Source organism: Peromyscus eremicus, chromosome X, assembly GCF_949786415.1.
Source record: "Peromyscus eremicus chromosome X, PerEre_H2_v1, whole genome shotgun sequence".
Classification (NCBI taxonomy): Eukaryota; Metazoa; Chordata; class Mammalia; order Rodentia; family Cricetidae; genus Peromyscus; species Peromyscus eremicus.
In genome coordinates, this window is record NC_081439.1 from 64732144 (window position 1) to 64749462 (window position 17319).

The 17319-nt window shown below is 30.8% G+C and overlaps 1 protein-coding gene across 1 annotated transcript in view; it reads right to left on the reverse strand.

The window, feature by feature from the left end:
* Rps6ka6 (ribosomal protein S6 kinase A6) overlaps positions 1–17319 on the reverse strand; it is a 109213-nt gene that overhangs the window by 39208 nt on the left and 52686 nt on the right. The window contains exons 9-20 of the mRNA XM_059251488.1: positions 17118–17224; positions 16537–16574; positions 12647–12789; positions 9730–9800; positions 9433–9521; positions 8648–8706; positions 6185–6287; positions 5476–5606; positions 4923–5045; positions 3999–4088; positions 2825–2983; positions 169–330 (exon numbers count right to left, since the gene is read on the reverse strand). Coding sequence (XP_059107471.1) covers positions 169–330; positions 2825–2983; positions 3999–4088; positions 4923–5045; positions 5476–5606; positions 6185–6287; positions 8648–8706; positions 9433–9521; positions 9730–9800; positions 12647–12789; positions 16537–16574; positions 17118–17224 — 1275 coding nt within the window. The remainder of the gene's footprint in view (positions 1–168; positions 331–2824; positions 2984–3998; positions 4089–4922; positions 5046–5475; positions 5607–6184; positions 6288–8647; positions 8707–9432; positions 9522–9729; positions 9801–12646; positions 12790–16536; positions 16575–17117; positions 17225–17319) is intronic.

The window sequence follows — 17319 nt, forward strand, 5'->3', positions numbered from 1 at the left end:
GACTTTATATTATGAATTATTATAATTCAAATTTTAAGAGTTTTCTAGTTGTGTAAAAAGACAAGTCCGCTTTTACCTGGCTTCACCAAACAACATGACATACTTGTCATCACATAGACTAAATTTAAGGAAAACAATGCACAGGAAATAGTAAAACTTAAAGAATACCTCAGGTGCTACAAAGTTTGCAGTGTAGCAGGGAGTTAACAGAAGTCCATCTTCTCCTCGAAGCTGTTTTGCAAACCCAAAATCACAGATCTTAATGGAATCTGCGTTCGCTGATTCATCCATATACAAAATATTACTGGGCTTAAGATCACGATGAACAACCTTGAACATAAAGAAAACATGTGTTTTGTTTTTTTTTTCATGATCTTGAGTCTATTTCTTTTCTTATTTTTTTTCATTTTTCTTTATTAAAAATTTTCTACTCATTCTACATACCACACACAGATCCCGCCTCTTCCCTCTTCCCATCTCCCAGCCCTCTCTCCCAAGCCACCCCACATCCCCACATCCCCCAAATCAAGGTCTCCTTGTATAACTAAATTTTTGTTAAAACATTTAATATGTTTATAGGAAAAAAAATCTTCCCATTATTTCCCCAACCTATGGCATCAAAAATAATGAAAAAAGTATTCTGCTAGGCAGATATTTCATTATCTACCAACTTTGTTAAGTATTTCGATCTACAATTATTGGTTCTACTTATGAATATAACAGACTGAAGTTTTATCCAATGCCCCACCCTCATGCTGACTATTAACTCTTGATACAGTACAAAAGTTAAGAGCCTGCAGGTCCAAGAGAATTTAGAAAAGCAGAGAGACACTGATAAGTAACACATCTGGTTGAAGGATGAAACAGAGGGAGTTATGGGTAGGTTCTCATATCTGTGGCTTTTACACTAAGAACTAAGAGCAGTCTCTATTATACACCAAGGTAGTACACATTCATTTGGAAAAAATAGTTTTTCTGTTTGAGAAGAACAGAAAAGATATAGCAGAAAAGAACAAAATCAAAGTGGGGAATACTACACAGCAAAGAACCAGCATTGAAACATAAAACAAAAATACTTGTAAAGGGTTTAAGACTTTATATGAAAATAAAGGATATGAAGACATCAAAGCTACTAAACAAAGCAAGGAATTTTCAGTTCAAACTCAGCCAAAAATTATATTTAAAATAATAACTACTCGAGAATAGTAACAGAATATAAATATCTTCATTACTTTATATCACCATAAGATACAATCCCAAACCATCTGATTTACATAAAGAACACAAGTAGAACACAGCCACAAGAAAAAAAATAATCCAGGTCTGAGTCTCAGATGAACCAAGTTATAATTTATAGAATTTTAATAGGTTATAAAGATTCTCAACTAAATAAAAGAAAACGTCTTACAATGCATGAAACTCTCAAGAAAAAAAAAAAGAAAACTAAGTAGAAAAATAGAAATAATGAAGAAGACCCAAATAAATTGGTAAAACTGGTGGAATTCTTCATGTGATGATTTTTCTGCTATTACTATCCATTCAATCTAGTTTTCAGATAAATATGGATTACATCCTACAGTGATATAGAGTTATGAAGATATTTATATCCTGTTACTATTCTCCAGTGGTTATTATTTTGTTTTAAGTATAATTTTTGGCTGAGATTGAACTGAAAATTCCTTGTTTGGTGTATTACTAGCTCTGATGTCTTCATATCCTTTATTTAGCAATGTACAACAATATATGCTCTTTAGGGACAAAGGCAAAATCTTACTTAGTATTTAAATCTGTAATGTGCTTTGCTTACAATGCCTGTCATGTATAATTGTTCAAAATGTCTGTTATTTAAGTGTTCTAAAAACAAGATTTATAGAAAAATCAAACAGTAGATGTTTATCATATTTTATTTTAAAAATTCTAGTTTTCAAAGAAGTCTATTATCCTTTAAAGTGCTTGCAAAGAGAGATGATGAATTAAATTATACTAGAATCATAGTATTCCTTTAGTATTATGCAATTTATTTCCAACTACTGAAGTCTCATCCTTAGGTCACATACATTATTACTTTATTTTATTATTTACAGGTTGGGCTTACACATAATTTATATTTTATCGATTCTGAGTTGCAGTTTGTATTCTTTATATTTCATAGGTATTGTCAAATTACAAATGATTCAAGCTAAACATTTTAAACTATTTTTAACATATATATATATATAAAATACACACAAATGTAAGTTGTTTTTTTATTTCATCTTCTGCCTTATATATGAAGTGAGAAAAATAGACAAGTCTTCTCCACAAAATTTAACATATTGATATTTCAAATGTTTAGAATAAAAACTTACTGTCAAATTTAGGGCAGTCGGTGAGAGTCAATCTATAGTCTTTTTGGTGCTAGAATATAACAGTTATAGAATAATTCTAATAATACTTGATATTCATGTGAATATTTCTTTTTTATTATTGTTAGCTTTTAGAAGTCTAGGCTTGCATGGAACTCACTATGTTCAGGATGGCCTCAAATTTTAACCATTTATTTGCCTCAGCCACCCATGTGTTGAAATTACAGGTGCAAGCCACAAAACCCGGCTTGGCTTGGATATTTCTTTGATGATTCACACTTTAAAGTTTGATTAGGCTTAATAATACACACACACACATATTTGAAATACATATATATATTTATATATTATATACATTTCATATATATTTCAAATCACTTTCTATAAACTTCACTATAACAAAAACTTATTAGGCTATCCTGTATGAAAATATACAATATAGGTCCCATAAATGAAGGAAGAATTCAATTATAACTTACTCCTTGACAATGAAGATATTCAACTGTCTTTGTTATTACATAGAGTACTTCACTAGCTTCCTGTTCTGAGAAACACTTTTTCTTGAGAATACGATCCAGTAGTTCTCCTCCTTTCATCAAATCCGTAACAAGGTAAACATATTTCCCATCATCAAAGACCTAAAAAGGAATGTGTTTTAAGGTATTATGACTTGTAATCATTATTCTAATTTTTTTAAAGTTATTTTCACTTTGTTTTGTTAGTACAACTCTAGAATCAAAGCACACACATCATTTCTTTCTTCTTAATGTAGTACAGGCTGCACTGAAGAAAGAACTGGAAAAATAATCCCCTGTGCAGTTCTGTAAGATAACATCACATATGGAGTTTTGAAGTTGGAGGTTAGAGAGTTCATCAAATCACATAAATAAAGGAGTTCTTTTCACATAACATGTATATACTTTTTAAATTATATTACAAATACTTTTTCAAAAGTAATCATCTTTGTGATAGTAAACATAGCATTTATTAGTTAATTGATTAGTATGGTATTATAAACAAATGTTGAATGCAAATAATGCATTAAAAGAAATAGATAAGAAAACCATTTCTATTTGGTATGTGATATGTTTTTAATACATTCACACATACATGTATATACACAAACTACTGTTCACATATAACAAATCAAACTATATATCATATTATCTGAAACTGATCAAGATGATGGTTAATAGTTTTCCATATTCACAAAAAAACCTATTTTCTAATGTAAAATCATTACTCAGATATATACATCAATATGTGTGTTGCATGTTTATTTTACAAAACTGCAGACTAATACTATTTCCTTCAAGGAATGATCCATAATTCTACAGCCAATTACTCTATAATCCAGAAAGTAAAGTTTCCAGAATCAATTTTCTTTATATTTATAGAGATGAGAAAAATATTTTTAGTTGCATTATTACTGAGTTAACTATTCAGAATATATTCAGATTATTAGGATATTCTTTTATCAACAATCACAGTTCTTTACTAAAATCTTTAAAAAGAGAATTCATGTATTGAATCACTGAAGAACGAAAGTAGGAAATTGAGATTTGGCAGCATAGCATTGAAAGTATCACAGTTATAAAGTTCTAGTCCATAACTTTATTAACTTAGGTGACACTTAGATTTTAAAATACTTACATCCTTTAAAGTGATAATGTTGGGATGTTGTCCATAGCGCATCAGAATTTCAATTTCTTCTGAGGGGTCTCGTTTATTTTTGTCAATGATCTAAGAAACAGATCAGAGAAAATTCTCCAAAACAGTCAAACGATTTCCTTTATCAAGTAGAAAGAATTATTTTCTGGCTGGGTGGCAGTGACACACGCCTTTAATCCTAGCACTCAGGAGGCAGAGCCAGGCAGATCTCTGTGAGTTCAAGGCCAGCCTGGTCTACAAAGCAAGTTCCAGGACAGTCAGACTTGTTACATAGAGAAACCCTATCTCAAAACACAAAAAAAAAGAAAAAGAAAAAAAGAAAGAAAGAAATATTCTGTTTATCTATCTATCTATCTGTCTATCTATCTAGAATTTTATTGTTATTGTTTTGAGATGGATTGTGCTATATGGCCCAAGGGGTGCTGGGACTCATTATATAACCCAGTCTGGCCTTGTACTCTCCAGTGCTGGAATTATATGTATGGACCACCATGCCAACCTTCAATTGAGTTATATTATTAAAAACATACTTAAGAATTATACACCATCATTCTCTAATTGTTTCAACCTTAAAAAATTCCATACAATGGAAATTTGACAGAAAAAAAAACCACTAAGCTAGACCAAGTATATTGCTTTTAACTAAGATTATACTAAAATAATATGTAATTTCTACAGTTGCTCAGTCTTAACATAGAATGCTACAGATTAGTCAGAAAACAAAAAATAACAAAATAATGCTCTTTCTCCAAAATGAAGCTTTGCAAATAAATTAAAAATAAAACCATAAAATCAAACTGTTTTCTCATCATCTTACTTGTTTCTCCTTGTTCTAGTAAAACTGGGTATGAGCTAATCTGTGCAAATTACATACAGCCAACAATAAATTAGGCTCAGAAACAGTACCTTCACTGCAAACTCCATGTTGGAAGCTGAATGTATGCATCGCTTGCAAACAGAGTAAGATCCAACACCAATATCCTCTTGCAGTTCATAGACTTCACTAAATTGAGCAGCATTTCCATTTATCTGTTTTTTTAAAAAACAAACACTAAGGATAATGAATTTCACATTTGCTTCATTTTGTCCTAACAATCACATATCTTAAAGATTAAAAAATACAAAAATTCTAGAAATTTTACCAATACTTAAAAATCACCTATATAAATTCTGAAACAACTCTATATTGTAGGCTTTCTAAAATCCCAAAACAATGTGATGAATTGACTAGTTTATAAATAACTGACACTTTCTTGCCAAAAACAGACATATAAATATAATTAAAGGTAATTACTATCTGCTCTCCCCCCAAACATACAGAAACACCTTTAACTCAGTTACACTGATAAAATGAAGTCATTAACAATTATCTTTTAATAACTATTAAACATCCATTATTAAGAAGTGAGAGAAATACTTATCCTGAAACTAAACATTGTGATGATGATACAGAATTTACCTGGATGATTGGTAATACATTTGCACTTGTAACAGGAGTGATTTTATATTCTTCTGCAATGGAAGTTGCCACAAAGCTGAATCCTTTGAAGAGTTGATGAGTATTTGCACTGGCTGGCAGACCAGGAGAATCTAATATTTAAAAAGTTTATATTTTACTAGAATTACGCAGAATTTTATGATTAAAATATCAAGAGTTTTTTAAAAAAGGAAACACTAAATGTCACAGTCTGACACACTATAAATATGACTCATACTTTCTCTTCATTCTTTGTAGACAGACATGTTTTTTATGTGTTCAATAATTTTTATTAATGGCTGCATCCTCACTACCAAAAAACACATAGTAGGCATTCAATATTTCTTGAATGAGTACATGAAACAGATGTAACTAAAAGTAAATTAGATCAAATTCTAAACCGAACCAATGCATAGCTCATGTTTTACCTCCTACTATTACCTAGAAAATTATTAGCCTGTGAAGGAATTTACAAAAAAAAAAACAAAACAGAAAAAAAACTTCCATATTTTCTCCTTCTTCATACTTCTGTGATAAATATTTTCCAATCAAATTGTAATAATGCTGGATAGAAGACCTACATTTCCACAAACACCAAACTAATTTTCTACAAACATATTTTTACTGAAAAATTTAATTTACTTAATAATTACTAGAACAAAAGCCTTGGTTATGAACAAAAATGTATTACCTTTAGGTGTTTTGGTAGTAAATTCAGGATCAAAACAAAAAGTATCATCTGCTTTTCCAGAAGCAGGTCTGAAAGGAGGCTGGACTTCTCTTCTATATAATTTCTAAAGGTAATGTAGTAATGAAAAAACATTTAACATTTTAAAATTCATTAACACATATTGGGCATTCCTAATACAAAACCTAAAATTCAAATACTCTAATATCTAAAAGATTTTGAATGTTAACATGATAGCTTAAGTGGACAAGCTGTAGCTAAAAAACAGACACACTAAATTATGGTATGAAATTATCTTCGAGTTGTATGAATAAGGTATATATTAAACACAAAATAATTTCATATTACTTGGGTTCTAATGTCAAATTCATGCACTTCCTTTCATATATATGCACACATACATACAAACGCAATACACACACACATACAATAAATTCCAAAACCGAGAAAAATCTTAAACATTTTGAGATATGCAACCTAGACTCAGTTTGAGAAAACATCATATGATATTGACAATCAGAAGCCTTGAAATATTTACACAGGTTTCAGATAACTGTTAACTAAATTCTATAACAATTGAGATGTAATGTCCAAAATCTAATGAAGCCAGAGAACATATATGACATTATAGTGATATTAACAGTTTGCACTGTAAACAAGTAAAGATGTTCACTTCTGGATATCAAAAGAAATTCTCCCTAGAGCTATGGCCATACAAAGAATATCACAATGTAAAAATTTTGAGATAATTAACAAAATCAATAATTAGACTATTTTCATGAATATTTCATCTAAAATAGTTTGTTTCCATATAAGATTAAATACTCTTCTTACTTAATAGTCTAAGTTCCTAAACTGTGTATGTTTTAAAAACACAGATAGGTAAACAAGATCGCAGCTGAATAAGATGCTCTGACAATCTCTTGTCCATAAATGCACCAAGTGGAACTGCCATTCACTTACCAAGCCAGCTTCAACAGATAAGGAAATGAAGCAAGTGATCATAATGCAAAATAAGGACTCATTCAAAGATAAAGGCAGGAAAGAAAACTGCATGCTGTTTACAACAAATCCATTTCGCCATTAACAACATGCAGAGTGAAAGTGAAGTCATGGAGTATAACAGTTTATATCAAATGAATTGATAAAACAAATTCTGAGTGGCCATACATCAAATAAAATAGAGTTGAAGTCCTAAGTACTAAAAACAGACAAACAAGGTCTTTATATAATGAGAAAGAGTTCAAGTCAGCAAGAAAACTGACACAACTAAATGTACATTGTAACTAATATTAAACAAATAGATAAAAAATAATAGATCTAAAGAAAGACCAAGCTCACCTGGAATAATAGTCAGGAAGTTCACCACTCCACTCAACCAACAAGACACAACAATGCTAAAACTTTCCCTATAACAAATGGACTAAACATATATCTACCAAAAATTCCACCGAATAGCTTCAAATAAGCACGGTGGACTTTCTCCAGGACAGACCATAGGACAGGCCATAAAAACAATTCTCAATGAATTTGGAAGCACTTAAATCACATAAAGTATCTTTTTCATAATAGTACAATAAAACTAGAAGCCAATAACAACATAAATTTTGGAAACTTTGCAAATACAAAGTAATCAAATATTTTACATTTGAACAATTATTGGATTGAAGGAGAAAATCCAACAAGAATTTGGAAAATTTGAAACTAATAGCAGAAACAAGTAACAAAAATACTACCTATAATGCCTACATTTAAAAATCAAATAATTTTCAAATAAATAACTTATTACTATATTTTAAGGAACTAGAAAAGTTCTTCTAAGACAAGATTATCAATCTTGGCACATAAATTAAAATATGGATAATTTAGCAGAATTTCTCAATGTTTTTATTTCATATCATCCACAAACTTAAGTATCTATAGTAAGTTTTTTTTAATTTAATTTGTTCTAATGCATAACAATGAACAATCTGAAATTAAAGAATACCTGGGTTTATTATTATGATTTATAAGAATCTGTCACAGCCTGACTCATTTTTTCCTATCTTATCCTCTTTTCATCTAGAGTAGAAGTATAACATTAATCATATTATAACAGTTACAACTATTTCCATACATCTACTACTTGAAGGTATTGCCATGCTATGTGATAACTATAAACAAAAATGTGAGACTCGGCCGGGCAGTGGTGGCGCACGCCTTTAATCACAGCACTCAGGAGGCAGAGCCAGGCGGATCTCTGTGAGTTCGAGGCCAGCCTGGACTACCAAGTGAGTTCCAGGAAAGGCGCAAAGCTACACAGAGAAACCCTGTCTCAAAAAACCAAAAAAAAGAAAAAAAAAATGTCAGACTCAATATAAAACAAATGTATTATGTTTATCCACAGTCTCTACTTTGCCACTGATTCTCAAGAAGTTTGCTCATTTTAATATAACTTATTTACTAACATACTTATATTCAACTTACATTCCAGTCAATAGATGCAAAAAAACCATGTTTTTTGACTTCTTCAACTCCTTCTGATCCTATAATATGGAAATAACTTTAATGGCATCATTTTTTTAATCTTTCTAATTGGCTTCTATGCTATTAGATATTAAACAAGACTCTACATTTTCCCTAGATTCCTTATAGTGAAATATCTATGATTTCTTGTCTTGTATTAATTTGTCCTTTATCTACTATTCATAAAAAAGAAAACTGATGCACACAGTGAACGGTATAAGTCAAGACGAAATACTAAGTACTCAAATGTTTCATAACAACTACAATTTGTTTAACTATAATATTAAACTAAGTAACTGCTATTCACAATTCAACTTATGTCTCGTATTCATATACTATGTTAAACTCTACAAAAGAGAAACTAGCACTGTAATTTTAACACAAGGACATAGATATCAGGATCTAGGAAAAGGCAATATAACTTTGAAGTTTCTTAGGAGAGGTAAATTATTCACTCTCAAACATCTGAAGGGATTATCAATACACAGTAAACTGCATTTTTTTCAAAAGATAACCTATATGATGTACATGATACTACATGTTGAACAAAACTTTTCATTAACTAGACTATTTCATGTTTTAATCATAAGCAAATTTTTTATTTTATATAAATTACTAAAAGTCCACAATGCCAACATAAATATACAGTAAACATAAATGAAGTTAAACTAGAATATATAAAAATACAGTTACTTGTTTAGTATATGTAATACATTGTTATAAAGGTTAAAGAAGATTAATAATACCTAATCTATTCGCTGGATTCCTTTTGAATAACATCCTTAAAAGACTTTGTGCTTCAGCACTAAGAAATTGAGGCATTCCAAGTTTTGCTCTGAAAAACATTGTAGAAAATTTCACTTAAATCTATACACAATAAGTCAATAAATCTCAAAGTTAATTTTAAAATTTTAATGAGTCCCCAATATGTTAGAATGAGAGAAAAACACAAAAATAGTTTAAATTTTTGCTGAAAACCACACTAAGATTTTAATACTAGAGGCAAGAATTTTTTCCCTATATAAAATAGTGTTTCTACTTACTTCAGTATCATATTCATGGTCTCATTTCTGTCTTTACCTTGAAATGGCAAAGTGCCAGTAAGCATTTCAAACTAGAAAATAAAATAACCACAATTTATTACAACTTAGAATACCTAATTACATTTGTTTTAAAACACAAGACTTATGGTACATGATTATTAAGTCATGCAGGATTCAGATGACAGTGGCTGAAAACACAATTAGAAATGAGAACAAGCCTCCTAGCCGAGCGGTGGTGGCGCACGCCTTTAATCCCAGCACTCAGGAGGCAGAGCCAGGCGGATCTCTGTGAGTTCGAGGCCAGCCTGGGCTACCAAGTGAGTTCCAAGAAAAGTTCCAAAGCTACAGAGAGAAACCCTGTTTCAAAAAAACAAAACAAAAAAAACAAAACAAAAACAAGCCGGCTATGTATATCTCTATTTAGAGGTCAACAGAGTTGAGCTGCAGCAGATGGAACCAACCACTTTTATTTGACTTCTAACATTTCTAAGTTCTCAAACTAAATGCAACCTGAAAATAAGTTGTTTCATAAACAAAGGTATTACTTAGGCAAATAACAATGGAAAAATTAAACACGCACCAAAGGATCTGGGATTTACTAAGGCGAAGAAAAGTTTTAAATAGTAACCATTCCAAATTCCTTTTAATCCCAAAACAAAAATATAAAAATTAAGAAACAGAATTCAAAATTAGAGGTAAGGTCAGGCGGGGTGGTGTATTCCTATAATATCATTTATTCTGGAGTATTAAGCCAAAGAATTACATGTTCAATGCCTCCCTGAGCTACACTGTCAGTTTAAAGCCAGCCTGGATACTTTTAGAAGGGTCTTACCTCAAACTAATTTTTTTAAAAGGTCTTGGGACACCAGTCAGTGGTAGAGTACTTGTTAGCATAAGCAAGACCTTGGGATTAAATCCAGTACCCCAAAAGGTAGGAAAAAGTAGAACATAAGAGGCCCATACACATGTATGTCTATGTACAATAATACATTTTAAAAAAGAAAAAAATGGAGACATTTGCCACACAGTTTGGATCCCCAGTACCCAAATAAAATCTGGGTGTGGCAGGCATGCATCATTAACCTCAGTACTGTGAGAACAGAAACAAGTGAATCTCCAATTGTACCCCTGGAGCTTGCTAGTCAGCCCCGTCTAGCTAAACTGATGAGATACAGGTACAATAAGAGGCCCTCTCTCAATAATAAAGTTAAGTTCAACTGAGGAAGACACATGTTGTCAACTTCTGCTCTGCCCGCCGAGACACACACACACACACACACACACACACACACACACGAATATTCACACAAAAATTATAGCACTAACAATTATATTTCAAACTCAAACTGACTAATGGTTTTGGCGTCAGTCCTCTGTTCATTTAAGCTGAACTCATAACCTTAGTTACTTTATGCATTAATCTCTCTTATACCATGACAACATCAAATTGCTGTTCCAACCTCATCCTCTATCAAGAACTACGTTTCTCACCCAAATCTATAGCAATAGATTATATGATGGTATACATACAAAATGGGAGAGAACATCTAAGAATTCTACCTCCTCATAAAAAACTTGGTTAGGCAGCGTCCCCCTCAGTGTTGTATTATCTTTTCACAATCTCCAAATGATTCCAGTTTTTTCTTCAGCGTCCCTCTTTACTAACAGTTAACCTGTGCTACATGTCAACGCATTACTTCCCTATCAGTTGCCATTAGTTATTTCTACCAGTATAGCTCTTTTACTAACCTACTATTCTTTCATATCTCTAAATTCATATTTAGAAGTATATTTTAGAGGTATCATTATCTTTGGATCATCTCCTTCTTTTTATCTGTGTCATTCAGTCAGCTACTAAGGTTAGTTATATGTTATCTGAAATGCCTTCAAAATTTACTTTTTCATAAATTCTAATCTTATGACAATATTGAAAGATTTTATTTTCCTGTTTCTGGGGATTTTTTCCCTCCCATTTCCAATCTATTTATAATGCTGCCAAAGCTGATCTTCCTAAAATATAAATTTTCTTCACCATCCTGATTCAGACTATAAATAGTTTACAAATACCAAAAGAATTGCATGGAAAGTGTATAGGTTTATACCTGCACTTTCACCCTTACTCTTGACTTCTCTAGTCAAACCGGTTTCCCGAAGATTTGCTAATCAATACGATCACAATAGTCAGTTTTTCTTAACATGCAATTATGAAATTTTATCTATCCTTCAAGGCTTAAGTCCCACCTCTTTCATCTATATCAACTTTTAAATCAAGTGTTCTTCAAACTTTAAGATACTTTTGGATAGTTTCCTTAGCCAGATCGTGTGTGTTCTGTAAATTGAAAACAACGTTGTGATTTAATTAGTTTCTACACTACTGCTTTCCGGGAATGCCTCCTTTTACCAGATATTTAGGATATGGCAGTGTCGTGTCATGTATCAGACTTCATAAGAAAACTGCTGGGATTCATGCATAAACTAATATAGTATCCCCTGTATTTAGAATTTATATAAATGCCCCCATATTAGTTTCTAAGTGAGATAAAGAAAATATTATAGGATACAAACTAAGTATTTCTAGGACAGGTGTGAAACAAGTGGACGAATAAGATGGTGATAAATTCTGTGATACCTAATAAAATAGCATGTAAGTGTTGGTAAGAGCTAGAGTCACCTAGAGGTTTTCTAAAATTCAGATGCAAATAGTTTATATAGAAATCTTGCCATTTACCTTTTCAATAGCAACATTAAAAGGAAGACATTAAAACCCAGACCTTATTGCTTGCCAATCACAACATCGTAAACATTAGTCAAAAATTATCAGAAGAAACCTTTTCTGAGCTGACACAAAAATTTAACTGAATATCCTAAATAGTATTAACCATATATTGATATAATGAAGGAAAATAATACAGCTTACCATAAGTACACCATATGACCACCAATCAGCACTCTGAGAATGGCCTCGTCTATTTACCACTTCAGGAGCCATGTACTCTACAGTACCACAAAATGAATATGCCTTCTTTTCTTGATCCACTGACTCTTTGCTAAGCCCAAAATCTATGTGTTAACCAAAAATAGAGGTTGGAAAAGCTCAGGAAATAGGAAATACCAAAAGACAAAATAATTAATTAAATATTCAAACAATTTACTTTGGCCTAAATTACCCTTGAGAAAGATAATTTGAAACAAATAACAGAAATCAGTCTATATTTAATGTTAAAGCTCTTTAAGAACATTTAAAGATTGTTGAGGCAAATCTCTCCCTCAAAATACATTTTATCAGGTCTATAATTTTGAGGGATGAAAAATTTAACCAAAGCTGTCATATTATCCTAAGTATAATATAGTAATTTGTACTTTAAAAATACTACAAAATCACAGTTCGTATGGACAAACTTGCATTTGTGTCTAAAGCCTTCACAGAACAAATGGTATCAATATGAAATCAATATTCTCTGCAAAAGTAATAGAAAACTGGAAATTTGAATTTAAAAAGGAGTATTATAGTACCACTAAACACCTTGCAAATAGCTTCTCAGCATACATAAGATATATGTAAGATATTTATACTGAAACTAGAAACAGTAATGAAAGAAATGTCATTCTAAATAAATGCAAAGATATAGTGTGTTTATACACTGGTGATTCAATATTGTTAATTTTTTAATTCTTCTAAGAAAGACCAACACAATCAATGAAATATTAATAAAATTTCTAGTAAGATTTCTTTGGGAGAATCAACAATATAAAAATAATGCAGTTGTTATATACTCAATTATTTGAACATGTAAAATAGTGTTCTTACATTTACTTTCTACTTTTTTTTATCATGTGGATCTGAGTAAACATTTCAGTGGTGGCTCTTGTTTTTTCCCTAAGTCCTGTAGTTTTTGTTTTGTTTTTTAAACATGATTTTGGAAAATGAAGTGATTAGGGTCACATATATCTATCATATAACAAAATTGGCTTCATTTCTGGTGAAAATGAAAAGCAATTCCATTGAGGAAGAGCAGCCATTTAAACAAACAGTGCCAGAACAAATTTGTATATAAATATAAAAAACATTGTATTTATATCATAACCGAACCTTAACTGAAAATGCACCACAGAATTAAATATAAAAGTTAAAACTACAAAAAGAAAGTAGGGAATAAAATCTTTCTGATTCTGTGTTAGACAAAGATTTCTTGGGCATAACATCAAAAGTATAATCCACAGAAGAAGAAAAATTTAATGCACACCATGTCATCAAAATAAAAAAATGTGCTTAAAAATAACTGTGGAGATATTTGCAATTGTTAGCTGCTGAGAGAGAGGAAGCCAGCTGGCTCAAAGAGTATAGCCTTGGTAGGTTGACTACTCTCCAGGGGAAAACCACACATCCATGAATATTTTGGCAGCACACATTGGTCTTGAAGGATTTTTTTTAAAGGGGTACAAAATTTTTAACAAGAAGGGCACAAACTTGAGTAGGTAGGAATGGGTGCATGAATCTGGGAAAAGTTGGGGGAGAAGATGGAATATGATTTAAAAAAAACTATATGAAACTCTGAGAACTAATAATTTTAAGATATATTAAAAAAATAAAAAACAAGACTATAGAGACATATTTGTATATAGCATTATCTGATTTGTATTTGGACCATTAAAAAAAATCTAACATTAGCAAGAAAACAATCCAGTTTTTACAAATGGTCAAAAGATTTTTGTAAACATTTTTGTAAAGACATAAATACATGAAAAATGACAATATCATTAGTTATTAGCAAGAGAAAAACATGTTGAGAGGTGTGCTTTTTAGAATAGCTAAAATAACTATCACACTTTCAATAGGTTTGGAAAATGTACAACCACTTTGGAAAAGAATCTGGAAGTTTCTTATTAAATATATATTTACCATAAAAGTAAGTAATGGAGTTCTTAGCAATTTACTCAAATAAAACTGTTCATTAATGCTTTTCCAATTAATTAATTAATTGCTTATTATAGCTTTATTCATAATTGCTCAAAATATGAAACAAGTGTCCCTCAAATGGGAAACACCAAGACACCATCATAAATTCTAGTTTTTAAAACACTAGTAAATAATTTTAAAGAAAGCAAACCACTGACCATATAACAGGATGGATGAATTTCAAATGCACTATCAATCCTAAGATAAAAGCTAGAGTTAGAAGTCCTAGAAGTCCTCCATGCACCACCTAGTTATCCCTCTCTACTCCTCCCTCCCTCATTCCCTGGAGAACGCTCATCTTTCTTACTATCCCTCAAAGCTCCGCTTCAATAGTGTACCATGGTGGACTCAGTGTGTGACCATTTTACCATAGCTTCTTTCAATTTAGCAACAGGTGTTCAATGTTCCTCCATGCGCAGTAATCACTTCATATTGAATTTCTTTTTAAAATTTCATTTCCTTTAAATTTTTAATTGACATAAAATATTCATTGACAGGTTATGGTATTAAATGTGATAGTATATAGTAAAGCAATTATTAAATTACAGTAATTAGCATTTTAATTTCCTCAAATATTTTAAATGTGTTAGAATCTTCTAAATCTCCTGTGGTTATTTTGAAATGTATACTTAATTGAATGCTATAGGACATTAAAGTTACTTTCTCCCCTATAAAAAAGGAAAATAGAATAAGGATCCATCACTAGAAAGATCAGAACAATGATTTTACTGTATGCAAACTACTCCCAATTTCCAAAATGAAAAAAATATAATCCCAACGTTATTCTCTTCAGTTAATTAATTCAGGCTCTCAAAACTGATTTCCAAACCATGTTCAATATTTTCATTTAGACAATCACTTGTATAAGTTTGTGATCTTATTAAACTATCTCCATTCTCTTCATTTCAGACATAATGCATGCCTATACTTAGAGCACTTAGAAGACAAAGGCAGGAACTCTACAAGTTCCTGTCTCAAAACATACATATGAAAGAGATGGAACAGGATATATTTGAAGTACTTGGAGGTGTATACTCTCAAGTTCATGTTTACTTCAGTCTACAAAGTAACAGCTTGATCCTTTCTTTTTACATTGATACATTATATTCCATAATTTAGAGTGACTTAACTTTAAAACATTACCAATTCAAACTTCTTTGTAAAAAATACATCTTCATTTTCTTGGTTATAGCTTTCCAAAACTTAAACATAGAATTTACTATGTAGTGAAAACATATGTAACTTTTTGAGCTTAACTCACTCAATATAATGCCTTTGTCATCTACCTAAATTATTGGGAAATCAATGGTTCCAGCCTTTAATTGCTCAGTAGCCCATCACAAGGTAATAACACATGGGTTGTTTATTTATTAACCCTTTAAAAACATTAAGGTCGCTTCCAGTCTTGACCTATTGTAAACAGATGTCCTGAGAAGTGCAAATATCAAATTGCTCCACAAAACTGTGTTATATAACACTTTCAAAATAGCAAAATCATTGAGATATAGAACAGAAAATTTACTGAAAATTTAGGGATATATAGGAGTTTATCACCATTTTTTCAGATGTGACAAGTACTTAGTTAATTCCTTCAGTATAGAATAAAACTAAAATCTACTATTTTTACCTAAAATAATTTTAATTAGTACAGTATCTCCACTGTAGAATTTTGAAATGTATTCAGAATTCACTGAAATTAAGTAACCTTTAAATGAATCTTAATAAACTAGAGACACAAAATGCAACTTAAATAAAGCCCAAAACAGATTGTAGGTTTAGAAAAATATGTACCAGAATGATGAAAAATAATTAAATAATATGCTCAATAGTATATAAGAAAATATGCATACCTGTTAACTTGATATGTCCTATTTCATCAAGCAAGATGCTGTAAATAAAAATTCAAATTAAATATGATAAAAACAGAATACATAAAAATCATAAATATAAAGTTGGTCACTATTTTCACATTCAGCATTTTGAAACCAAATACATAAAAGTGATAAATATAAAATTACTCACTATTTGATATACTGGGAAATTTTCAATTATTATTTTAAAAATAAAAGTATATTATGGAGATTATTTTGAACAAGTAAATTTTATGTAACTGTATCATGCATCAAAATTTCAGATAATTTGTAAATGCTTAATAAAATATGACAAAATATATTTGAGTTTAAAAACTGTACCGTATATATGTATAAGGATGGGGACACAGGAAGGCACTTGCAACCAAGATTGACAGACTGATATCTGGCTCCCACATATGGAAGGAGAGAAGACTCCCAACGAGTTGTCCTCTGACCTCCATATACATGTCATACCATATACATGTACATGATCACACATACAAACACACACAATAAGTCAATGGAATAAAAAAATCTTCAAAAGCAATATAGATAGCAAATAGGAAATAGAACTTTACTTCTCTGGCTTCAGGTCTCTATATACAATTCCCAATCGATGCAGATGATCCAAAGCCAGGGCCAACTCTGCAAGGTAGAATTTCACATCTTCTTCTGTAAAAAGAACCTAAAATAAAAGAATAATTCATCACTTGATATTTCTTCTAATATGTACTTTTTAATTTACTTCTTTAAAAACAAGCAGACAGAAAAATCTGGGTA